Source organism: Aquarana catesbeiana, linkage group LG08 (genome assembly GCF_042186555.1).
Source record: "Aquarana catesbeiana isolate 2022-GZ linkage group LG08, ASM4218655v1, whole genome shotgun sequence".
In the NCBI taxonomy this organism is placed as follows: Eukaryota; Metazoa; Chordata; class Amphibia; order Anura; family Ranidae; genus Aquarana; species Aquarana catesbeiana.
Genome location: NC_133331.1, coordinates 134,088,985 through 134,107,794, shown reverse-complemented (window position 1 = coordinate 134,107,794; position 18,810 = coordinate 134,088,985). Strand labels below are relative to the sequence as shown.

At 41.5% G+C, this 18,810-nt stretch overlaps 1 protein-coding gene across 5 annotated transcripts in view; it reads left to right on the top strand.

The window, feature by feature from the left end:
- PLCE1 (phospholipase C epsilon 1) overlaps positions 1-18,810 on the top strand; it is a 945,493-nt gene that overhangs the window by 822,946 nt on the left and 103,737 nt on the right. For all 5 annotated transcript variants that reach the window (XM_073596424.1, XM_073596420.1, XM_073596423.1 and 2 more), the window contains 3 exons: positions 13,298-13,461; positions 17,327-17,588; positions 18,150-18,268. In XM_073596424.1, coding sequence (XP_073452525.1) covers positions 13,298-13,461; positions 17,327-17,588; positions 18,150-18,268 — 545 coding nt within the window. The remainder of the gene's footprint in view (positions 1-13,297; positions 13,462-17,326; positions 17,589-18,149; positions 18,269-18,810) is intronic.

The window sequence follows — 18,810 nt, the reverse complement described above, 5'->3', positions numbered from 1 at the left end:
ATAGTGTATCAAAGTCCAGTATCAAGAAGTAAAAACGTCTGTGGTAAGTGACTTTCGTGAAAACCAGCTGATCAGATCCAGTGACTTGTGGTGCTCCCCCTCAAAGATCCCCACTCACCAGCTCCCTGCACCCCTGCAGGGGTAGTAGGCATGTAGTGACAACCAGCAATATGATGTATATGGGTCCTCAGGGTCCACCGCTCCAGCTGTGAAGTATCCTTCAGTGTATCCTCATATAGAAGAAACAGAGCTCCATAGTGTGATACGTTTTAAATAGTTTATTTAGCTATCATAACAGCACAAAAATAGGCAAATAAAAGTAACTAAAATTAGAATTAAAAAAGCCAAATAGTCACACAGCGTGTGTTCTGTTTCGTATGGAGAGTGCAGTGCGTCTAGAACCATCAGCTGCGCGGCGTGTGCCTCATCTGCGTTCCACACTCTCCTACTTCCGCGTGTGACGTCAGTGCGTAGCTCCGCCTTACGCGTTTCGTCATCGACGTTATCAAAGGCGCGTGGGGGTGTGGCTACGTGTTTGGGGGGACCACCCCCTTTATCAAGTCTATGATGGGACATAGATCCTCTGGCTTAAATATTGGACATGGCAGGGAAATATTTATTTATAAATGAAGGGTCTGGACAAAAGACTAGTACCATGAATATGTATGAATGGGACCAAAATTCTAAGGAGAAAAAAGCCAAGGAGGCTTTAAACTCGAAAACTGAGCAGGGGCAATGGGATATATAGCAAAGACATCCCTGGGACAAAAAGGTGGCTGAATTGGCCACCACACAATTATAAATGATGTTTTAACAGGGGAGTGTATACTTTTTATATCCACTGTATATGTTATATATCTGAATATGGTTTGTATATAAATTGTAGATTTATTGGGGATTTTTTTGGTTATAGATACTTGCACCTACTTTACACATTATTTAGTGTTATTATGCACCTAAAGGGCAGCAGCCTGGTTATTATTTGGTGATTTTTTATCCTTTTGGGGTTGGTTTGGCGCCCTTTATATTTGTTAGAGAAAATATCTAGTAGGTCTCTCTGTTGCACAATCTCTGGAATCCAGAGATGTGCACTTGGGAATAGCTTCTATCACAAAAAGAGACCTGCTGTGGACCTATGGTGTCTGAGGGAAAAATGTCTTTGGATGCTACAGTCCGTATCACCAGTCTCAAATAGCCTCCTATGTTTGCCAAATCTGGAATGTACCGTCCGACATATAGGAAGCCACAAGGGCAAGAAAGACAGTAGATGACAAACTTGGTTGAGCAATTGAAGAAAAATTTTAAAGTATAGGTCTTCCCACTACCATCTAGGAAAGCCTTCTGCCTATGACTAACAAAAGGACATATTTTACATTTCTTCATCTTGCATTGGAACATCCCTGTGAGATTACAGAAAATTACTAATGAATGAGGGGTGAAGGTCTTCATATAACGTGTCTTACAATCTTATCTCTTATGTTGGTTGCCTTTCTGTAAATTAATCTTGTTTTTGGCTGAATGGCAGGACCCATTTTCAGATCTACTAAGAGGATACTCCAATATTTCTTAATGATGGATTAATTTTTTTTTATACTTACAATGATTTTGGGTAATAAACTTCTCCTCATTTTCTGATTATTGTGGTCCTGTGATGGTATATGGAGACACTCCTGTGGGGCAGTTTGAATGTGTGTCGGGTCATAACCTTTGTCTGCAAACCTGTCATATGCTTCCTCTGGGCAAAATAATCTGAATCTTTGGTGCGTTTTCGCCTTAGACGACATAATTGGTTTTTGGGATTTTCCTAATCCAGTTAGAATTATGACAATGTCTGGAATGGAGATAGGAATTCCATGAGTAAGGTTTAAAGAGTGTCTTTGAGACAGTTCTGCTATCTACATGATTTAACTCCAATGCCCTGTACACATGGTCAGATTTTCCGCCGGAAAAAGTGCGATCGGATTGTGTTGTCGGAAATTCCGATCATGTGTGGGCTCCATCGGACTTTTTCCGTCGGAATTTCCGACACACAAAGTTTGAGAGAAGGATATAAAATTTTCCGACAACAAAATCCGATCAGTAAAATTCCGATCGTGTGTACACAAATCTGACACACAAAGTGCCACGCATGCTCAGAATAAATTAAGAGACTAAAGCTATTGGCTACTGCCCCGTTTATAGTCCCAACGTACGTGTTTTATGTCACCGCGTTCAGAACGATCGGATTTTCCGACAACTTTGTGCGACCGTGTGTATGCAGGACACGTTTGAGCCAACATCCTTCGGAAAAAATTCATGGATTTTGTTGTCGGAATGTCCGATCAATGTCCAATCGTGTGTACAGGGCATAAATCCACAAACGCCAGTGAATCTGGATCCCATATATGTGAAAAAGTGAGGCCCATAGGGTTGTTGTTAGTGTTGGACAAATAGCTCGATAGTAGCTGGTGGGCCATCCCATATGACAATATTGTCAATGTAAAGCTTGTAAATTATGACATGGGCAAAAAAAAGGACTATTTCTCTAGATGCAGGACTCCTACCAGTAGTCCATGGTTAAATTGGTATAACTGGGAGCAAAACTTGCACCCATCGCTGTGTCCCTTAACAGGAGATAATAGTCTCTATCGAAAACAAAATAGTTTATGCTCAAGAAAAAATGTAGTACTAGCTAGAATAAACTGCTCCTGGGTGTGATGAAGTCCAGAATGTATACCCAAAAAATAATTCAGTGCAGAAAGTGCCAATCTCACGTGGAATGAATGTATAAAGCATTAACGTCTAAAGATAGCCAGTAATATGAAGAGTCCCAATTAAACAACTGCAGAAGTGTCTTATTTAGGATGAAAGAGTCTGAACCATGGCCTGTAGGAAATAGTCAATATATTGTGAAAGCCCATTGGTCAGGCTCTCCATAGGAGCTATAATGGACCTACTAGGGGGGTGAGTAGGGTTCTTATGCACCTTTAGAAGATGGTAAAAATAGGTTTTATAGAAATCTTCATATAGGAAGGCATATTCTTCCCTTTAGTGGTCACTTTTTTGGTCAAGGCTCCATCTGCAAGGCTCTAATCTTCAAGCTAAAGGCCGCGGCTGGGTTATAGCCACCTGCCCTTTATGCTTGCCATTTGGTAAGCAGATTTACATTACGGTGGATAGGCACTCTTTTGTCTGTGTTGGAATACACTGTGGAGAGATCAAGATTTCAATGTAATTCAGTATGGACTTTTTTCACTTTTATATATTTTGTATGTTTTGATTTGATCGATTGAAACTTTTTCAACACAGCTTCCCTATTCTGAGTTATTCCTTGTGTGTATCCCACTTCATGCTGCTACTGGTTAAGGATGTATTTTTAATTAATTTAACTGAACTTAAGTTTTAGCGCGGTTGTTCCATTTTTGCTTAGAGATTTTAGTTCTACCTTACTGTATATTGATCCAATGGGTCATGTGGGAGTCTAGAAAAAGTAGTATGATCGGAAAAGAGTCTGAGGGCTTCTGCTTCTGCTCTCTTGTTGTGTCTTGTAGTCTTCCTTGGTGTGAGAAGTTAATTCTGTTAGCCATGTGTTCCCCCTATGCAATCCTGACTAATTAATTGGCAATACCCCACCCAAACTCAGTAGAAATTTAGGCCTTCTTTAGGGGATACACAGCCAGGGGTTTGCACAGGCAGGGATTGCATTGGCAACTATCATCTTTGATAAAGTATTCATAATGGATTAAGTTTTACACTTCGGCTCAGCACATCAGCGAATGCACAGAGCGAAAATCCACAACAGACTACTGCAGAACACTAAACAGACTACAGGTGACCTGATTCTCCATCAAACTTTTTCATCTCTCATCCAGGCTTTCTCTCAATCTCACCACTCTGTATCCTGCACTCCCTACTTTTCCTTCTCACAGTTGCACCCTTTCTCCTTAACCACTTCAGTCCCAGAAGATTTGGCTGCTTAATGACCAGGCCATTTTTTGCGATATGGCACTGCGTCACTTTTCCCACAAATAGAGCTTTCTTTTTGTGGTATTTGATCATCTCTGCGGTTTTTATTTTTTTCGCTATAAACAAAAAAAGAGCGACAATTTTGAAAAAAACACAATATTTTGCACTTTTTGCTATAATAAATATCCCCTTTTTTTTTTTTTTTTAAAAAAGCTATTTTTTTTTCTCAGTTTATGCCGGTATGTATTCTTCTACATATTTTTGGTAATAAAAATCGCAGTAAGCGTATATTGATTAGTTTGCGCAAAAGTTATAGCGTCTTCAAAATAGGGGATAGATTTATGGCATTTTTTTTTTTTTTTTTTTACTAGTAATGGCAGCGATATGCGATTTTTTTATAGTGACTGCAACATTATGGCACACACATTGGACACTTTTGACACATTTTTGGGACGATTCACAATTATACAGCAATCAGTGCTATAAAAATGCACTGATTACTGTATAAATGTCACTGGCATAGAAGGGGTTAACACTAGGGGGCGATCAAGAGATTAACTGTGTTCCCTGACTGTGTTCTAACTGTAGGGGGAGAGGACTGACTATAGGACGGTTCCTAGGTATTAGGAACTCACGATCTGCATCTCCTCTCAGAACAGAACAGGGATTTGTCTGTTTACATACACACGTCCCTGTTCTGCCTCTTGTGCCCGTGATCACTCGTGACTGCCGGTCATGAGCATCGGCCCCACCGCAGTACAGCGAGGGGTGCGCGTGCCTCCGGCGATACGCACGTGCCTGCTATCCCGCTTAAAGGAGCCGATGTACAGCTACGACGGCTGGCAGGATCATGCCGACCTGCCTCTGTATAATGACAGCGGCTGGTCAGCTTGTGGTTGAACCCTCTCGTCTTCATCCCTCTTCTCCTCTACCCCACAGCTTATATATATCACCCTCACTCCTGTCTTCACCTTATTACTGCACGTATCAGCTCACACTAATTCTGAACTCATATACTAATAAAACCTGCATGACACTGGGATGTGTCCCCCCCACATAAGTCACATTCCCATATCACCTCTATCACCCTTCTGCTTCCCCTAACTTCTGGAGATATCTCCCCAAATCCTGGACCGCCATCATTTACCTTCGGCCAACATACCCGGCACCCCCATCCTCTGATAGCAGCCACAATCCACACAATCTCATTTCTTTTCCTCTTCTGCCTAGAACCAGCCTCCCCTTCTCCTGTGCCCTTTGGAATGCCCGCTCTGTTTGTAACAAACTCACCACTGTCCATGACCTATTTATCACAAACTCCCTGAACCTACTTGCAATTACTGAGACCTGGATTCAAGAATCTGACTTTCCTTCTCCTGCTCTCTCCTGTGGTTCCCTCCTGTGGACTCACTCCCCCAGGCCTAGTGGACAGAAAGGTGGTGGTGTTGGAATCTTCCTATCCCCTCAAAGCACATTTCAGGTTCTTCATTCACCCCCGTCTCTGTCCCTCTCCTCATTTGAAGCTCACTGTATTTGTCTATTTTCAGCAGTTTTATTGAGAATTGCTGTGATCTATCGGCCCCTGGACCGGGATCAAGCTTCCTTGACGACTTCTCTGCCTGGCTACCCTACTTTCTCTTTTCTGAAATTCCAACAATCATTCTTGGTGACTTCAACATGCCTGTTAATCTTAACACTCCCACTACTTCTAAAATGCTGAGCCTAACATCCTCTTTTGACCTAAAACAATGGACACACGCTTCTACTCACTCTGTTGGCAACGCCTTGACCTCATATTCTCCTACCTATGCACTCCACAAAACCTCTCCAATATTCCTTTTCCTTTCTCCGATTACCTCCTTATTAGTTTCACTCTCTCCTTATCTTGCTCCTCCTTGCCTTCCAACTACCAAACTAGTACCCGTAAAAACCTTTGCCATCTTAACCCTTCTCTTCTTTTTTCTGCTACAGATTGTCTCTACGACAAAATCTCATCCTTGTCCTGCCCCAACTTGGCCACTTCTGTCTACAACAGTTCATTGTCATCCACCCTGGATACCTTCGCCCCCCTCACTACACACAGAATCAGGCCCCGACTGCTACAACCCTGGCAGACGGAAATACTAGAAGCCTCAAAAAAACATAGCGGCGCTCGTGAGCGTCTGTGGCGTAAGACTAAGTCACAGCCAATATAAATCTGCCCTCCAAAAATACCATTCCTGCTTCCACACTGCCAAACAGACCTACTTTATCACTATCATTAACACCCTCTCACGCAGTCCCCGTCAACTCTTTTCTACCTTTACCACTCTACTTCGTCCTCCATTACCTCTACCCACTAACTCACTGCCCAGGAGATTGCTAATCACTTCAGAAATAAGATTGAGACAATTTGTCTCGAGATCTCCACTCTACAGATATCTCCCTCACTTTACACTCCTTGTCCTCCTGCACAGTTAATGCTTCCCTCTTTTAATCCAGCTACTATAGAGGAAGTAACTAAACTTTTTTTTAATGCCCACCTAACCTCCTGCCCCCTGGACACCCCGTTCCTTCTCAAATACTACGGTCACCATCTGGCTCTATCCTACACTCTTTAACTCATATCTTCAACCTCTCACTCTCTACTGGCATCTTCCCCAACCCTCTAAAACATGCGATAGTCACTCCTATACCAAAAAAGGCCTCACTAGACCCCACCAATCTTAACAACCTAAGACCCATCTCTTTACTCCCTTTTGCCTCCAAACTCCTTGAACGTTTAGTCTACAGCTGACTGAGCGACCGACCACCTCATTGAGAATAACCTTCTTGATCCCCTTTAGTCAGGATTTCGACCACAGCACTCCACAGGAACTGCCCTCCTAAAACTCACAAATGACTTACTAACAGCCAAAACTAACGGTCATTATTCCGTACTCTTGGACCTTTCCGCTGCCTTTGATACAGTTGACCACCCCCTCCTCAAAAAAAAAGCTCAATTTGCTTGGTCTCCATGGCTGCGCTCTCCATTGGTTCAAATCTTACCTATTTCATCAACCTTCAGTGTCACTTACAACTTCACATCCTCCTCTACAACTCCTCTTACCGTTGGGGTCCCCCAAGGTTCTGTCCTTGAACCTCTACTATTCTCAATCTACACATCCTCCCTGGGTCAGCTGCTAGCCTCCCATTGCTTCCACTACCATTTATATGCTGATGACACCCAAATCTATCTCTCTGCCCGTCATCACTGATTTACTAACAGACATATCAGCCTGGATGTCAAATCACTTCCTCAAAACTGAATCTATCTAAAACTGAACTCTTCCTCCCCCACGTGCCCCTTCCCCTGACTTCTCTGTCAAGATCAATGGCACATCTATCAGTTCGTCCCCACATGCCAGGGTGCTAAGGGTAACCTTAGACTCTGAACTGTCCTTTCAGGCCCACATCCAAACCCTGTCCAAATCATGCCACCTTAGCCTCCGAAATCTTTCCAGAATACGCCCCTTTTTAACTAATGACACCACCAAGCTTCTAATTCACTCCCTGGTTATCTCTCGCTTTGACTACTGCAACTCCCTCCTCATTGGATTACCTTTACATAGACTATCCCCCCTTCAGTCCATAATGAATGCCGCTGCAAGACTCATCCACCTTACCAACCATTCAGTGTCCTCCACCCCTCTCTGCCAATCCCTCCACTGGCTTCCACTCACCCAGCGAATAAAATTCAAAGTACTAACAATACTTTGCAAAGCCATCCATAACTCTGTCCCCAGCTACATCACTAACCTAGTCCCAAAATGCCAACCAATCCGCTCTCTTCGGTCCTCCCAAGACCTCCTGCTCTCTAGCTCCCTTAGTAATAAGGAGAGCCGGCAAAACTGTAATCCTTGAAGTGACGTTTATTGGTACATCAGAGTGACAATTAAACAATAAAGCTGACGCGTTTCGGCAATAGCCTTAGTCGTAGCTAGTTTAAAACAGATATGGCAAAATATATATATACTCACATACACACATGCAAATTCCATCTCTACAAAATTGGCCTATCAAGTTGGTGTCACAGAAAATTAGCATATTTAATTGATACCACCAATTATTCAAGTGGTTAGTGACTACACCTGTTTTTAGCCAGCATGAGAAGAGGGAGAAGGAAGAAACGCAATAAAAAAAGTTATTTTGTTGAGCCAAAAAGTAATGTGTGGAAAAAATGCTACATGGGATATTGAAACCTTATTACTCCAAGGGAGAAATATATTCCTTAAAGGAAAGGAAAAGGTGCAAAGAGTTCAAATAAAATACTATGTGGTAGCAACAAAATCTAAAGTCAAGATTAATAGCAGGATCAAAAGAAGGAAAAAAAAGAAGAGGGGGGTATTCAATCTATGGCGGGATCAAAAAAGGATGCAATTTATGGCAGGATCAGAGAAGAGGGGGATTGGATTTATGGCAGGATCACAAAAGAGGGGGTTGAATCTATGGCAGGATCAAAAAAGATACAACGAATGAAGAAAGAGGGATGAAATAATGGCAGGATCAAAGAAGAAGGATGCAATTTATGGCAGGATCAAAAAAAAAGGGGGGGTAAAATTTATAGCAGAATCACAAAAAAAGAGGGATTGAATTTATGGCAGGATCAAAAGATACAATTCTTGAGAAAAAAAAAAAGGGGTTGGGGTAGAGGGAGGGGGATGAAATAAAAGACAGAATCAGGAAAAAAGAATACAATTTATAACAGGATCAAAAAAGAGGGATTCAGTTAATAGCGGAAACAAAGAAAAAAGATACAATTAATGAAAAAGGGGGATTCAATTAATGGCAGGATCAAAAAAATGTTTCCTTTCTTTTCCCTTTTTTTCCCTTCTTTTCTCTCCTCTCCCTCCTCTCTGCCCATTTTCCCAACCTTCTCCTTTCCTTTGGTTGAGAAGGAGGGAAAAAATTTATTTTTTATTAAAATAGAGGGCAGAAAACAAGCACAGAAGGAACATACTGGGACAAAAAGACAAATACTGAAGCAGGTGACAATAAAACTGAAAATGGGATAGGATGATGTCATTCTCTAGCTCCCTTGTCACCTCCTCCCATGATCGCCTCCAGATCTTCTCCCATTCCTTGGTACTCCCTACCCCAATCTTTCCGACTTTCCGAGAAAATGAAGTTCAATACTTCTGAGCATGCGTCGAATTGTTTCCGAGCATGCATGTTTTTTTGCACGTCAGAATTGCAGATAGACGAACGGAATTTCCTTCAAGAACTTTTTCCGTCAGAAAAATTGAGAACCAGCTCTCAATCTTTTGCTGGCGGAAATACAGACAGAAAAAGTTGGATGGAGCATACACACGGTCGGAATATTCAACCAAAAGCACCCATCACACTTTTTTTAATGGAAATTCCGACCGTGTGTATGCAGCATTAGACTCCGCGCCCTGGGGAATCTATGCTCTAGCTCCCAGTGGCATCTGTGTTGCTGCTCCAGTGGTCCTGCTTCCTGAACCTCTCAGAGTTCAATCCGCAGCAGTCAGTCCTAGGGTCCACTACCTTAGCGTTGCACTCCTGACTCCTACGGAGTGCATCTGTCACCTGGACTCAGGTGACCTGACAATGACTATATTGGTATTGGTGATTAATTTGTCTAAAGCCTTTTTTCTCTCTTCTATTAAGATTAGAACAATGACTCTGTATTCCTTCTCCCTTGGTGATGCTACACAGTTTAATTGATTGTAAATCCTCGCTTCCTCGCTTTTTTAAAAATAAAAATAACAAACATGCCTATACTTATGTGCTCTGTGCAATGGTTTTGTGCAGAGCAGCCCTGATTCTCCTCTTCTGGGTGCCCCGTTGGCGCTCAAAGCCCCTTCCCTTCATGGGGTGCCCCATGGAAAGTCGCTTTCAATGGGAGCACCCGTGCGGGTTTGCTCCCAAGTCCCACTGCTGCATCCATTGACACAGACTCGGCCCCGCCCCCCACTCCCAGGTCACAGCTTTTGATTGACAGCATCGGAAGCCAATGGCTCCTGCTGCTATAAATCTGTCCAATGAGGAGGGCAACACTGGCTGAAGCCGCTACGCTCGTGCACATCGCTGGATCGGATCGGGCTCAGGTAAGAAAAAGGGGGGGGGGGTTGGTCTGGAGTGCAGCTGCAGCACAAAAGGTTTTTCACCTTAATGCATAGAAGGTATTAAGGTGAAAAACCTTAAGGCTTTACAACCACTTTATTGATCTATGAATGAATCATATGTGGTTAAAGCTATCTATGAAAGAGCCTTTTACATGGGCTGGATAAAAAGTGGATTTTGGATTAAATCCAGTGTGCATTATCTCGTTGGTGTAAAAGAGATCCTAAGGATATCTAGAGCATCCAAATCCTTGCCACCCCATGTAAAGAAAGCACTGTCTGGATTGGAAGCACCTTCGGGCTCAGTGGTCCTGGGGTTAATTTTATATTTATGTTATAAAATCGTTTAATGGTAAGACTCAGTGGCAGCTGGTGGGTTTTTCTTTTGGGAGGTGGCAAACAACCCCCCTCCCCCCCGGCAATCTATGTGGCGGGCTGTGGTGTCCTCCAGCATGGTCCTTGCGGGTGGCTCCTGCAACTTTTACTTAAGCGCTAGGCTTGACACTTTGGCCAATCGGGAAACAGGTCTCACTACCTGCCTCCTGATTGGCGGGGAGGAACTTTAGTGTGAAAATAGCAAAAATGTATTCGCTATCATCATACAACTGGGTAAACAAAGTAAAGACATTCAGGAAGTGAGTAGGGGCAAAATTAAGTCTCTTCTAAAGTAACACTTTTTCATATATAGAAAGAGGATAGGATATAAGAGTAAATATTTTAACTGTGTCAGAGGTTACTCTATTATTTTCCCTTTTTTTCTTTGACTTTCTGCCTCTTCTTTTCTTTCTCCTATTTTTCTTTTTTCCTTGGATCGATTTCGTGGGTAAACCCTAAAAAGCACTGGGAAACCCTCAGGAAATGTGTTTATGGTTTCCACATTATCAATGGTAGTATACAGGTATTGATCTGACCTTTGGTGATGTTGGAAAGGTTAAACGCTATAATAGAGTTTGTGGAGCTGTTCACTGGAGTTCCAGGGGGGGGGGTAGAAACTGTTTTAGAGGGTGATGTGTATGATGTGAGGGACTCAAGTGAAATCTGGTGATTTTCCTTAGCAGTATATTCTACAGTATTAGAAACTGTTTAAAATGCCTCCTACGCCCAATAAAGGCATCTAATGCTGCACATAGTTGCGCCCTTTGTGTCTTTTTTTTTCTTTTGTAGTTGAAGATTGTTCTGTCTTCTGACTAGCTGCAGTTTAGGCAGAGTTTGTATGCCTGCTTCCCGCTTACAAATTAGTGTGCTTTTGTAGATGAAATTATGCGCAGGAAGTTTTATGTTGTGTGTTTATACATGCATCATACAGTATTGGTTGGGATCCCTTAAGGAAACCACCACAAAATTTCACAATACCTTGTTTATTGGCTTGAATGCAAAGCTACAGATGAATACAAATCCTTTATTCAGTTTGATTGAGCCCTCCAACCTCTTTCCCCCCAGATTGGTCAGCTGGGAGAGGCTCTTTGGACCCCCCACCTTCTGCCGCCTAAAATATATATTACGTTATACTCCCCTATTTTCTTTTAATCTTGCTTACTTTTAATCTTGCTTAATCTTCTTTAATCTTGCTTACTTTTCCTTCTGTTTATATTATAAAACTCACCACACCTCTGAAGACTTTGCTGTATAATGATGAAGCACCTCATGTTGTTGTTATATATCTGCAGGGTTGACCTAATTGTAAACCTGTTATCCTATTGTCAAATGCATATGTTTATAACTGAACTTCTTTGTTTGTATAGTAAACCTTTTTGGTTACAAATGAAAGAATTTATAAAAAAAAAAAAAAAAATGAAGGTCCACCTAGTTTTATTTTATTAGCTTGAAATTGGAATATATCCTCTGCAAGGTGCCTAATGCGTTCTGTGTCACCATTAAAGTGGTTGTAAATCTTCTATTTTTTTTTTTATATATATATATATAAAAAAAAAAACTAAGATGTCATACTTGCTTTGTGAAATCGTTTTGCACAGAGCAGCCCTGATCCTCTTCTTCTGGGGTCCACTGTCGGTGCTCCAGGCCCCTCCTCTCCATCGGGTGCCCCCACGAAAAGCCCCTTTCCCTAAGGGCACCCATGCGGGCTCGCTCCCAAGTCCTGCTGCTGCGTCCATTGACACAGACACCACACTCCCTGCTCCTGTGTCACAGGATTTTTATTGACAGCAGTGGGAGCCAACGGCTCCTGCTGCTATCAATTTGTACAATAAGGAGAGAGACAGCAGCTCGAGCTGCTGCGCTCGTACACATCGGGCTCAGGTAAGAAAAAGGGGGGGGTTGGTCTGGAGTGCAGCTGCAGCACAGAAGGTTTTGCACCCTAATGCATAGAATGCATTAAAGTGATACTAAAGTCTCATTTTTTTTAGTTAAAAATAATAAACATGTTATACTTACCTGCCCTGTCTAGTGGTTTTGCACAGAGCAGCCCGATCCCACTCTTCTTGGGTCTCTCACCAGAGCTCCTGGCCCTCCCCTCCTGCCACGTGCCCCCACAGCAAGCAGCTTGCAATGGGAGCACCCGAGCTGAGCCACAACTCCCTGTGTCCATTTAGACATGGAGCCGTGGCCCGCCCCCCTTTATTTATTTCATCATTAGCTGACTGACTTTGATTGAGAGCAGCGGAAGCCAATGGTGCCACACTGCTGTCTCAGCCAATGAAGAGGGGAGTCCTGGAACACTCCTGCAACATCGCTGGATCTAGATGGGGCTCAGGTAAGTATTAGAGGGGCTGAGGGGGGCTGCTGCACACAGAAGGTTTTCATCCTAATGCAAAGAATTAAAAATGTAAACCTTCTGCCTTTACAACCACTTTAAGGCGAAAAACCTTGAGACTTTAGAACCACTTTAAGGAAATTTGAGTGAGGGAAAGTCTTACCAGTGGGAAAACAGATGTTTTGACCCCTCTGGTTGTTTTTCACTGAAGTTATTTTACCTTTGCTTTACCCCAGTTTTCATACAAACATTTGAACTATCCAAAGCATTTATTGAACTGATACCAATGTGAAATCTTTAAATGATACTGCAAAGGTTATTCTTAGCTATTGGATGTTTAATTGCTGTTAGGCATATAGTCTAAATGAAGGCAAGTTTCAACAACCATGCTGCTAGATAAACATGAATACAATTGACAGTATTTTGTTTGTGTAGACTGTATTATATTGATGTTATTTTTACTGCTTTTTATATGTTAAACTGGTTTTCCACATTATGATCAAAATCTTAGGCAAATATTTCTCCCTTTCTTTTTCAGATCTCTCTATGCATTTGAATGCTGCCATGTTTGAATCAAATGGTGGTTGTGGATATGTGTTAAAGCCACCTGTGCTATGGGATAAGGGCTGTCCTATGTACCAGTTATTCTCCCCCCTGGACCGAGATTTAGAGAGCATGGAACCAGCAATATATTCCTTATCTGTAAGAAAAATAGCAGTTTTTTAAGACATTTAAAGTATTTGAAATGTATTTGACACTAGTGTATTACTTCTGAAATTGTTGTCGTGCTTCTGTAGTACAACACATCTGTAACTAAAAACTCCATATTCTAACCACTTCACGCACAGCTTAGTCTTCTGAAATCACTACTGTAAATTTGTAACGTTAATCTATACATTGCTTAGAACAAGAATAGTTTTGGGCAAAAAATGCCATTTGATTTTATACTACATGAATCTATTTAACACAAAGAAGGATCTTCTAGTGCAGTAAAACAAGACTTTTATTAGCCCAAAAGCGGTTAAAAGCACTTACAGGAGGTGATTTGGATACAGGCTCATCAAATAACAAAGGATGTCCAGCGGGTGGTTCCCCCTTGAACATCCAAGCAAAGTATCTCTTATGCCGCGTACACACGACCGTTTTTTCCGTCAGAATAAACTCTGATGATTTTTCTGACAGAGTTCCGCTGAAACGGACTTGCGTACACACAATCACACCAAAGTCCGATCGTTTAGAACGCGATGACGTACAACACATACAACGGGACTAGAAAAACTAACTTAAATAGCCAATAGCTGCCCTTCCGTCGTTTTTGGTCCGTCCGATCAGCATACAGACGAACCTTTTTTCCCGATAGGAATTTATTCCGTCGGAAAGATATAAAACATGTTCTATTTCTAGGTCCATCAGAATTTTCGAAAGAAAAAGTCAGATGAAGCCCACACACGATCCGATTAAATTATTCCATTGGACCTTTTCTGCCGGAAAGTCCGGTCGTGTACGCGGCATTAGCCATCCAGCGGTGTGGAGGTGCATTTCAGGTAACCAGAAAGTACTTGGGCGCGCTCTCTGATGTCACAGGGTAGTTGGGTTCCACGCTGACTCTTCCTGGTTACCTGACATGCAGCTCCACACCGCTGGCTGGCTAAGATACACACAGCTGGGATATTCAAGAGAGAACCTCCCGCTGGGCATCCTTTGTTTTTTGATGAGCCTGTATCCACTTCACCTTCTGTAAGTGTTTTTAACCCCTTTTGGGCTTATAAAAGTCTTGCTTTTCTGCACTTAGAACCACCTTCTTTGTGTTCTAATTTCACCAGAGCCCTGCTTCTCTCTTTTGGAGTGCTGCTGAAGTGCACCTCAAGACATCTGCCAGCCCTTTCCTTGTCTTCACATGTATTAGACTGAGAACTTTATGGTTCCTGGAGGGTTCACTTTGCCAAGAGCGCTCTCTACCCATCCACTTTTTGTCTACATGATTCTATAAACCCCCTTTCTGGAAGAGTAGATAACAAAACCACTATTGTTTTTTTTATTGCTGTTTTTTTACCTTGCTGTGTGATCATTGACAGGAGGCTAGAGCAGAAAAACTCCAGTAAGGACACATATAATAACAAAATTCTTGCCCCGGTTTATGTCCATGTTGGGGCGATGCTCTCTGCATAGTCATTTGCACAGCAAATGAGGGGATATCTCCCCAAAAGGGATGGAGACACTGCTTTAAAAATATGTATGCAAGTTATATTTCTGTTCTTATTCACCACTAAATGAAGTTATTCCAAATTAGGTAATTGGCTTTATGTTAAAGCCTTCGAAGGTCTCAAAATCAATATTTATTTACATTGGGGACGGAAAGTATTCAGACCCCCTTAAATTTTTCACTCTTTGTTATATTGCAGCCATTTGCTAAAATCATTTAAGTTCATTTTTTTCCTCATTAATGTACACACAGCACCCCATATTGACAGAAAAACACAGAATTGTTGAAATTTTTGCAGATTTATTAAAAAAGAAAAACTGAAATATCACATGGTCCTAAGTATTCAGACCCTTTGCTTAGTATTTAGTAGAAGCACCCTTTTGATCTAATACAGCCATGAGCCTTTTTGGGAAGGATGCAACAAGTTTTTCACACCTGGATTTGGGGATCCTCTGCCATTCCTCCTTGCAGATCCTCTCAAGTTCTGTCAGGTTGGATGGTAAACGTTCGTGGACAGCCATTTTTAGGTCTCTCCAGAGATGCTCAATTGGGGTTAAGTCAGGGCTCTGGCTGGGCCATTCAAGAACAGTCACGGAGTTGTTATGAAGCCACTCCTTCGTTATTTTAGCTGTGTGCTTAGGGTCATTGTCTTGTTGGAAGGTAAACCTTCGGCCCAGTCTGAGGTCCTGAGCACTCTGGAGAAGGTTTTCGTCCAGGATCTCCCGGTACTTGGCCGCATTCATCTTTCCCTTGATTGCAACCAGTCGTCCTGTCCCTGCAGCTGAAAAACACCCCCACAGCATGATGCTGCCACCACCATGCTTCACTGTTGGGACTGTATTGGACAGGTGATGGGCAGTGCCTGGTTTTCTCCACACATACCGCTTAGAATTAAGGCCAAAAAGTTCTATCTTGGTCTCATCAGACCTGAGAATCTTACCATCTTGGATTCCTTCAGGTGTTTTTTTTAGCAAACTCCATGCGGGCTTTCATGTGTCTTGCACTGAGGAGAGGCTTCCGTTGGGCCACTCTGCCATAAAGCCCCGACTGGTGGAGGGCTGCAGTGATGGTTGACTTTCTACAACTTTCTCCCATCTCCCGACTGCATCTCGAGCTCAGCCACAGTGATCTTTGGGTTCTACTTTAGCTCTCTCACCAAGGCTCTTCTCCCCCGATAGCTCAGTTTGGCCAGACGGCCAGCTATAGGAAGGGTTCTGGTCGTCAGAAACGTCTTCCATTTAAGGATTATGGAGGCCACTGTGCTCTTATGAACCTTAAGTGCAGCAGAAATTTTTTCGTAACCTTGGTCAGATCTGTGCCTTGCCACAATTCTGTCTCTGAGCTCTTCAGGCATTTCCTTTGACCTCATGATTCTCATTTGCTCTGACATGCACTGTGAGCTGTAAGGACTTATATAGACAGGTGTGTGGCTTTCCTAATCAAGTCCAATCAGTATAATCAAACACAGCTGGACTCAAATGAAGGTGTAGAACCATATGAAGGATGATCAGAAGAAATTGATAGCACCTGAGTTAAATATATGAGTGTCACAGCAGACGGTCTGAATACTTAGGACCATGTGATATTTCAGTTTTTCTTTTTTAATAAATCTGCAAAAATGTCAACAATTCTGTGTTTTTCTGTCAATATGGGGTGCTGTGTACATTAATGAGGAAAAAAATGAACTTAAATGATTTTAGCAAATGGCTGCAATATAACAAAGAGTGAAAAATTTAAGGGGTCTGAATATTTTCCGTCCCCACTGTACATGGTCTTTCCTAGGTAGGTACTAGGATCATATAGAAATGAGGCCATGTTGTCTGGACAGAGATAAGCTTTCACTGAGCTTGCATTAAGGAGGTTCACCCTCTCTATTTATCCTGTTTACCATTATCAAATAGAGTAACATAAAGTCCCCAAATTTGAGTTGTTACCAGAACAGCAATAGAGGGGAAATCTTTCTGTGGGGATACTCGTTCTGGAGACACTGGTGACAACCAGGGATTTCCTTACTTTGAAAGGATTCCTGTTTTGGCTATGGATCTATGGGACAGGAGGTGAAGAGAAATCTCCCAAATGGGACACCAGGCAAAAAAGCCTGACAGGTTATAATCCTCCCTTACTCTTACCAAGATGCAAAAATGTTTTGCCTTTAGTTCCACTAAATGGGTCCTTTCATAAAGTGAAATAGTAGATTATATTTCTTTAAAGCAAAATCAATCAAAGTGAATTATAATGAGTTGCATACTAAATATGAAATATGGGTCTATGATAAACGCAAATCATTGTGGAGAGACTTACTTGTCTGGGTTGTGTAAATTACCTTCAGTGTACTTCATATCTAAAAGTGTACTTCTCTTTCAGGTTGTCTCAGGACAGAATGTCTGTCCAAGCAACAGTACAGGAAGTCCTTGTATCGAGATTGATGTGCTTGGTATGCCTGTAGACAGTTGTCATTTCCGAACTAAACCCATTCATCGCAATACTTTAAACCCTATGTGGAATGAACAGTTTATGTTTCGTGTTTACTTTGAAGATCTTGTGTTTTTGCGATTTGCTGTAGTTGAGAATAACAGCTCTGCTGTAACTGCCCAGAGAATTATTCCTCTTAAAGTTCTAAAAAGAGGTAATTTCTTTATAATAATTGTTTTGTTTTTATTTGTAATGCAGCTTTGTTTACATACAGGAGAACTAACACGACAAGAATTATCAATGTTCTTACAAAATAATAGATTACAAGCAATCACTGCATCTTTTTTTATTGTGAGTAGTACCTACAACAAAGTTTGCCCTTCACATCTGACTACAGATGGTCCTTGTTGGTCCTTGTTGGAGACCTGTTTTACTTCTGTTACAGGCCTAGTATTTTGTGCCATACATTCTACTTCCAAGCAAGAAAAGCAGAAGAAATAGCTTTGTGCCTTGCATTTTTGTTTATTAATATACTTTGCCTGAAGTTCTCCTTTTAACCCAACATTTCCTGCACCAGAATTCTCAAATTCACAAACATTGCGTGAACAAACTTTTTCAGCCAAGAAAAAATGCCTCATTTACAGAAGATGTGCACAGTTTTTTTTTTTATAATAATGATGGCCATAAAAGACCTATGTTGATGATATAGCCATAGAAAACATATGTTATTGTTGTAAATGTTTTTTTTTTGTCTTTATATTGCACGTGACTGAAGGATATAGACACTTACAGCTCCGTAATCTACACAATGAGACTTTGGAAATCTCAACCTTATTTATTAACAGCAGGAGAATGGAAGAAATTCCCACTGGCAGTACTTTGCCTGCCTCATTGGTAAGTGATCCTAAACATTTACACAGGATAGCTGAGATACACAATTGTTAAGTAACAAAATGTGTTCTTGGTCTTATTTTTGCTATATATTAAATATTGAAGCTGAACTTTGTTCCCAGTAAAAAATATAAATACACACTAGGTAAGGGAGCACATACTTGAATTGATGTTTGATTGTGATTTTTAAATCAATATAATGGTTGCACAAATTTTATCTCTATTATCTCTATCTACTGGTCCACAATTCTGTTTTCTGTGAGCCTTGGAGTATTATATTGTATAGATTAAATTAGCTTTAAGCCAACCCCCACCCATCATTTTGCAGAATCACCAGTCCTTCATGAGTCTAACAGGATTTACTTACAGATTCATTCTTTTTCATCTGATTTACTAAGAAAGCAGGAGCAATGATAGGGGTGTTATTTCCTGATCTCCTGGATTCTCCCAACATTTAAAGTAAGCTTCTCACAAACCTAGATAATTAAAACTAAACATTGTATATTTAAAATGCAAAAGGTAAATTCAGTGGTTGCTTAAGTAGG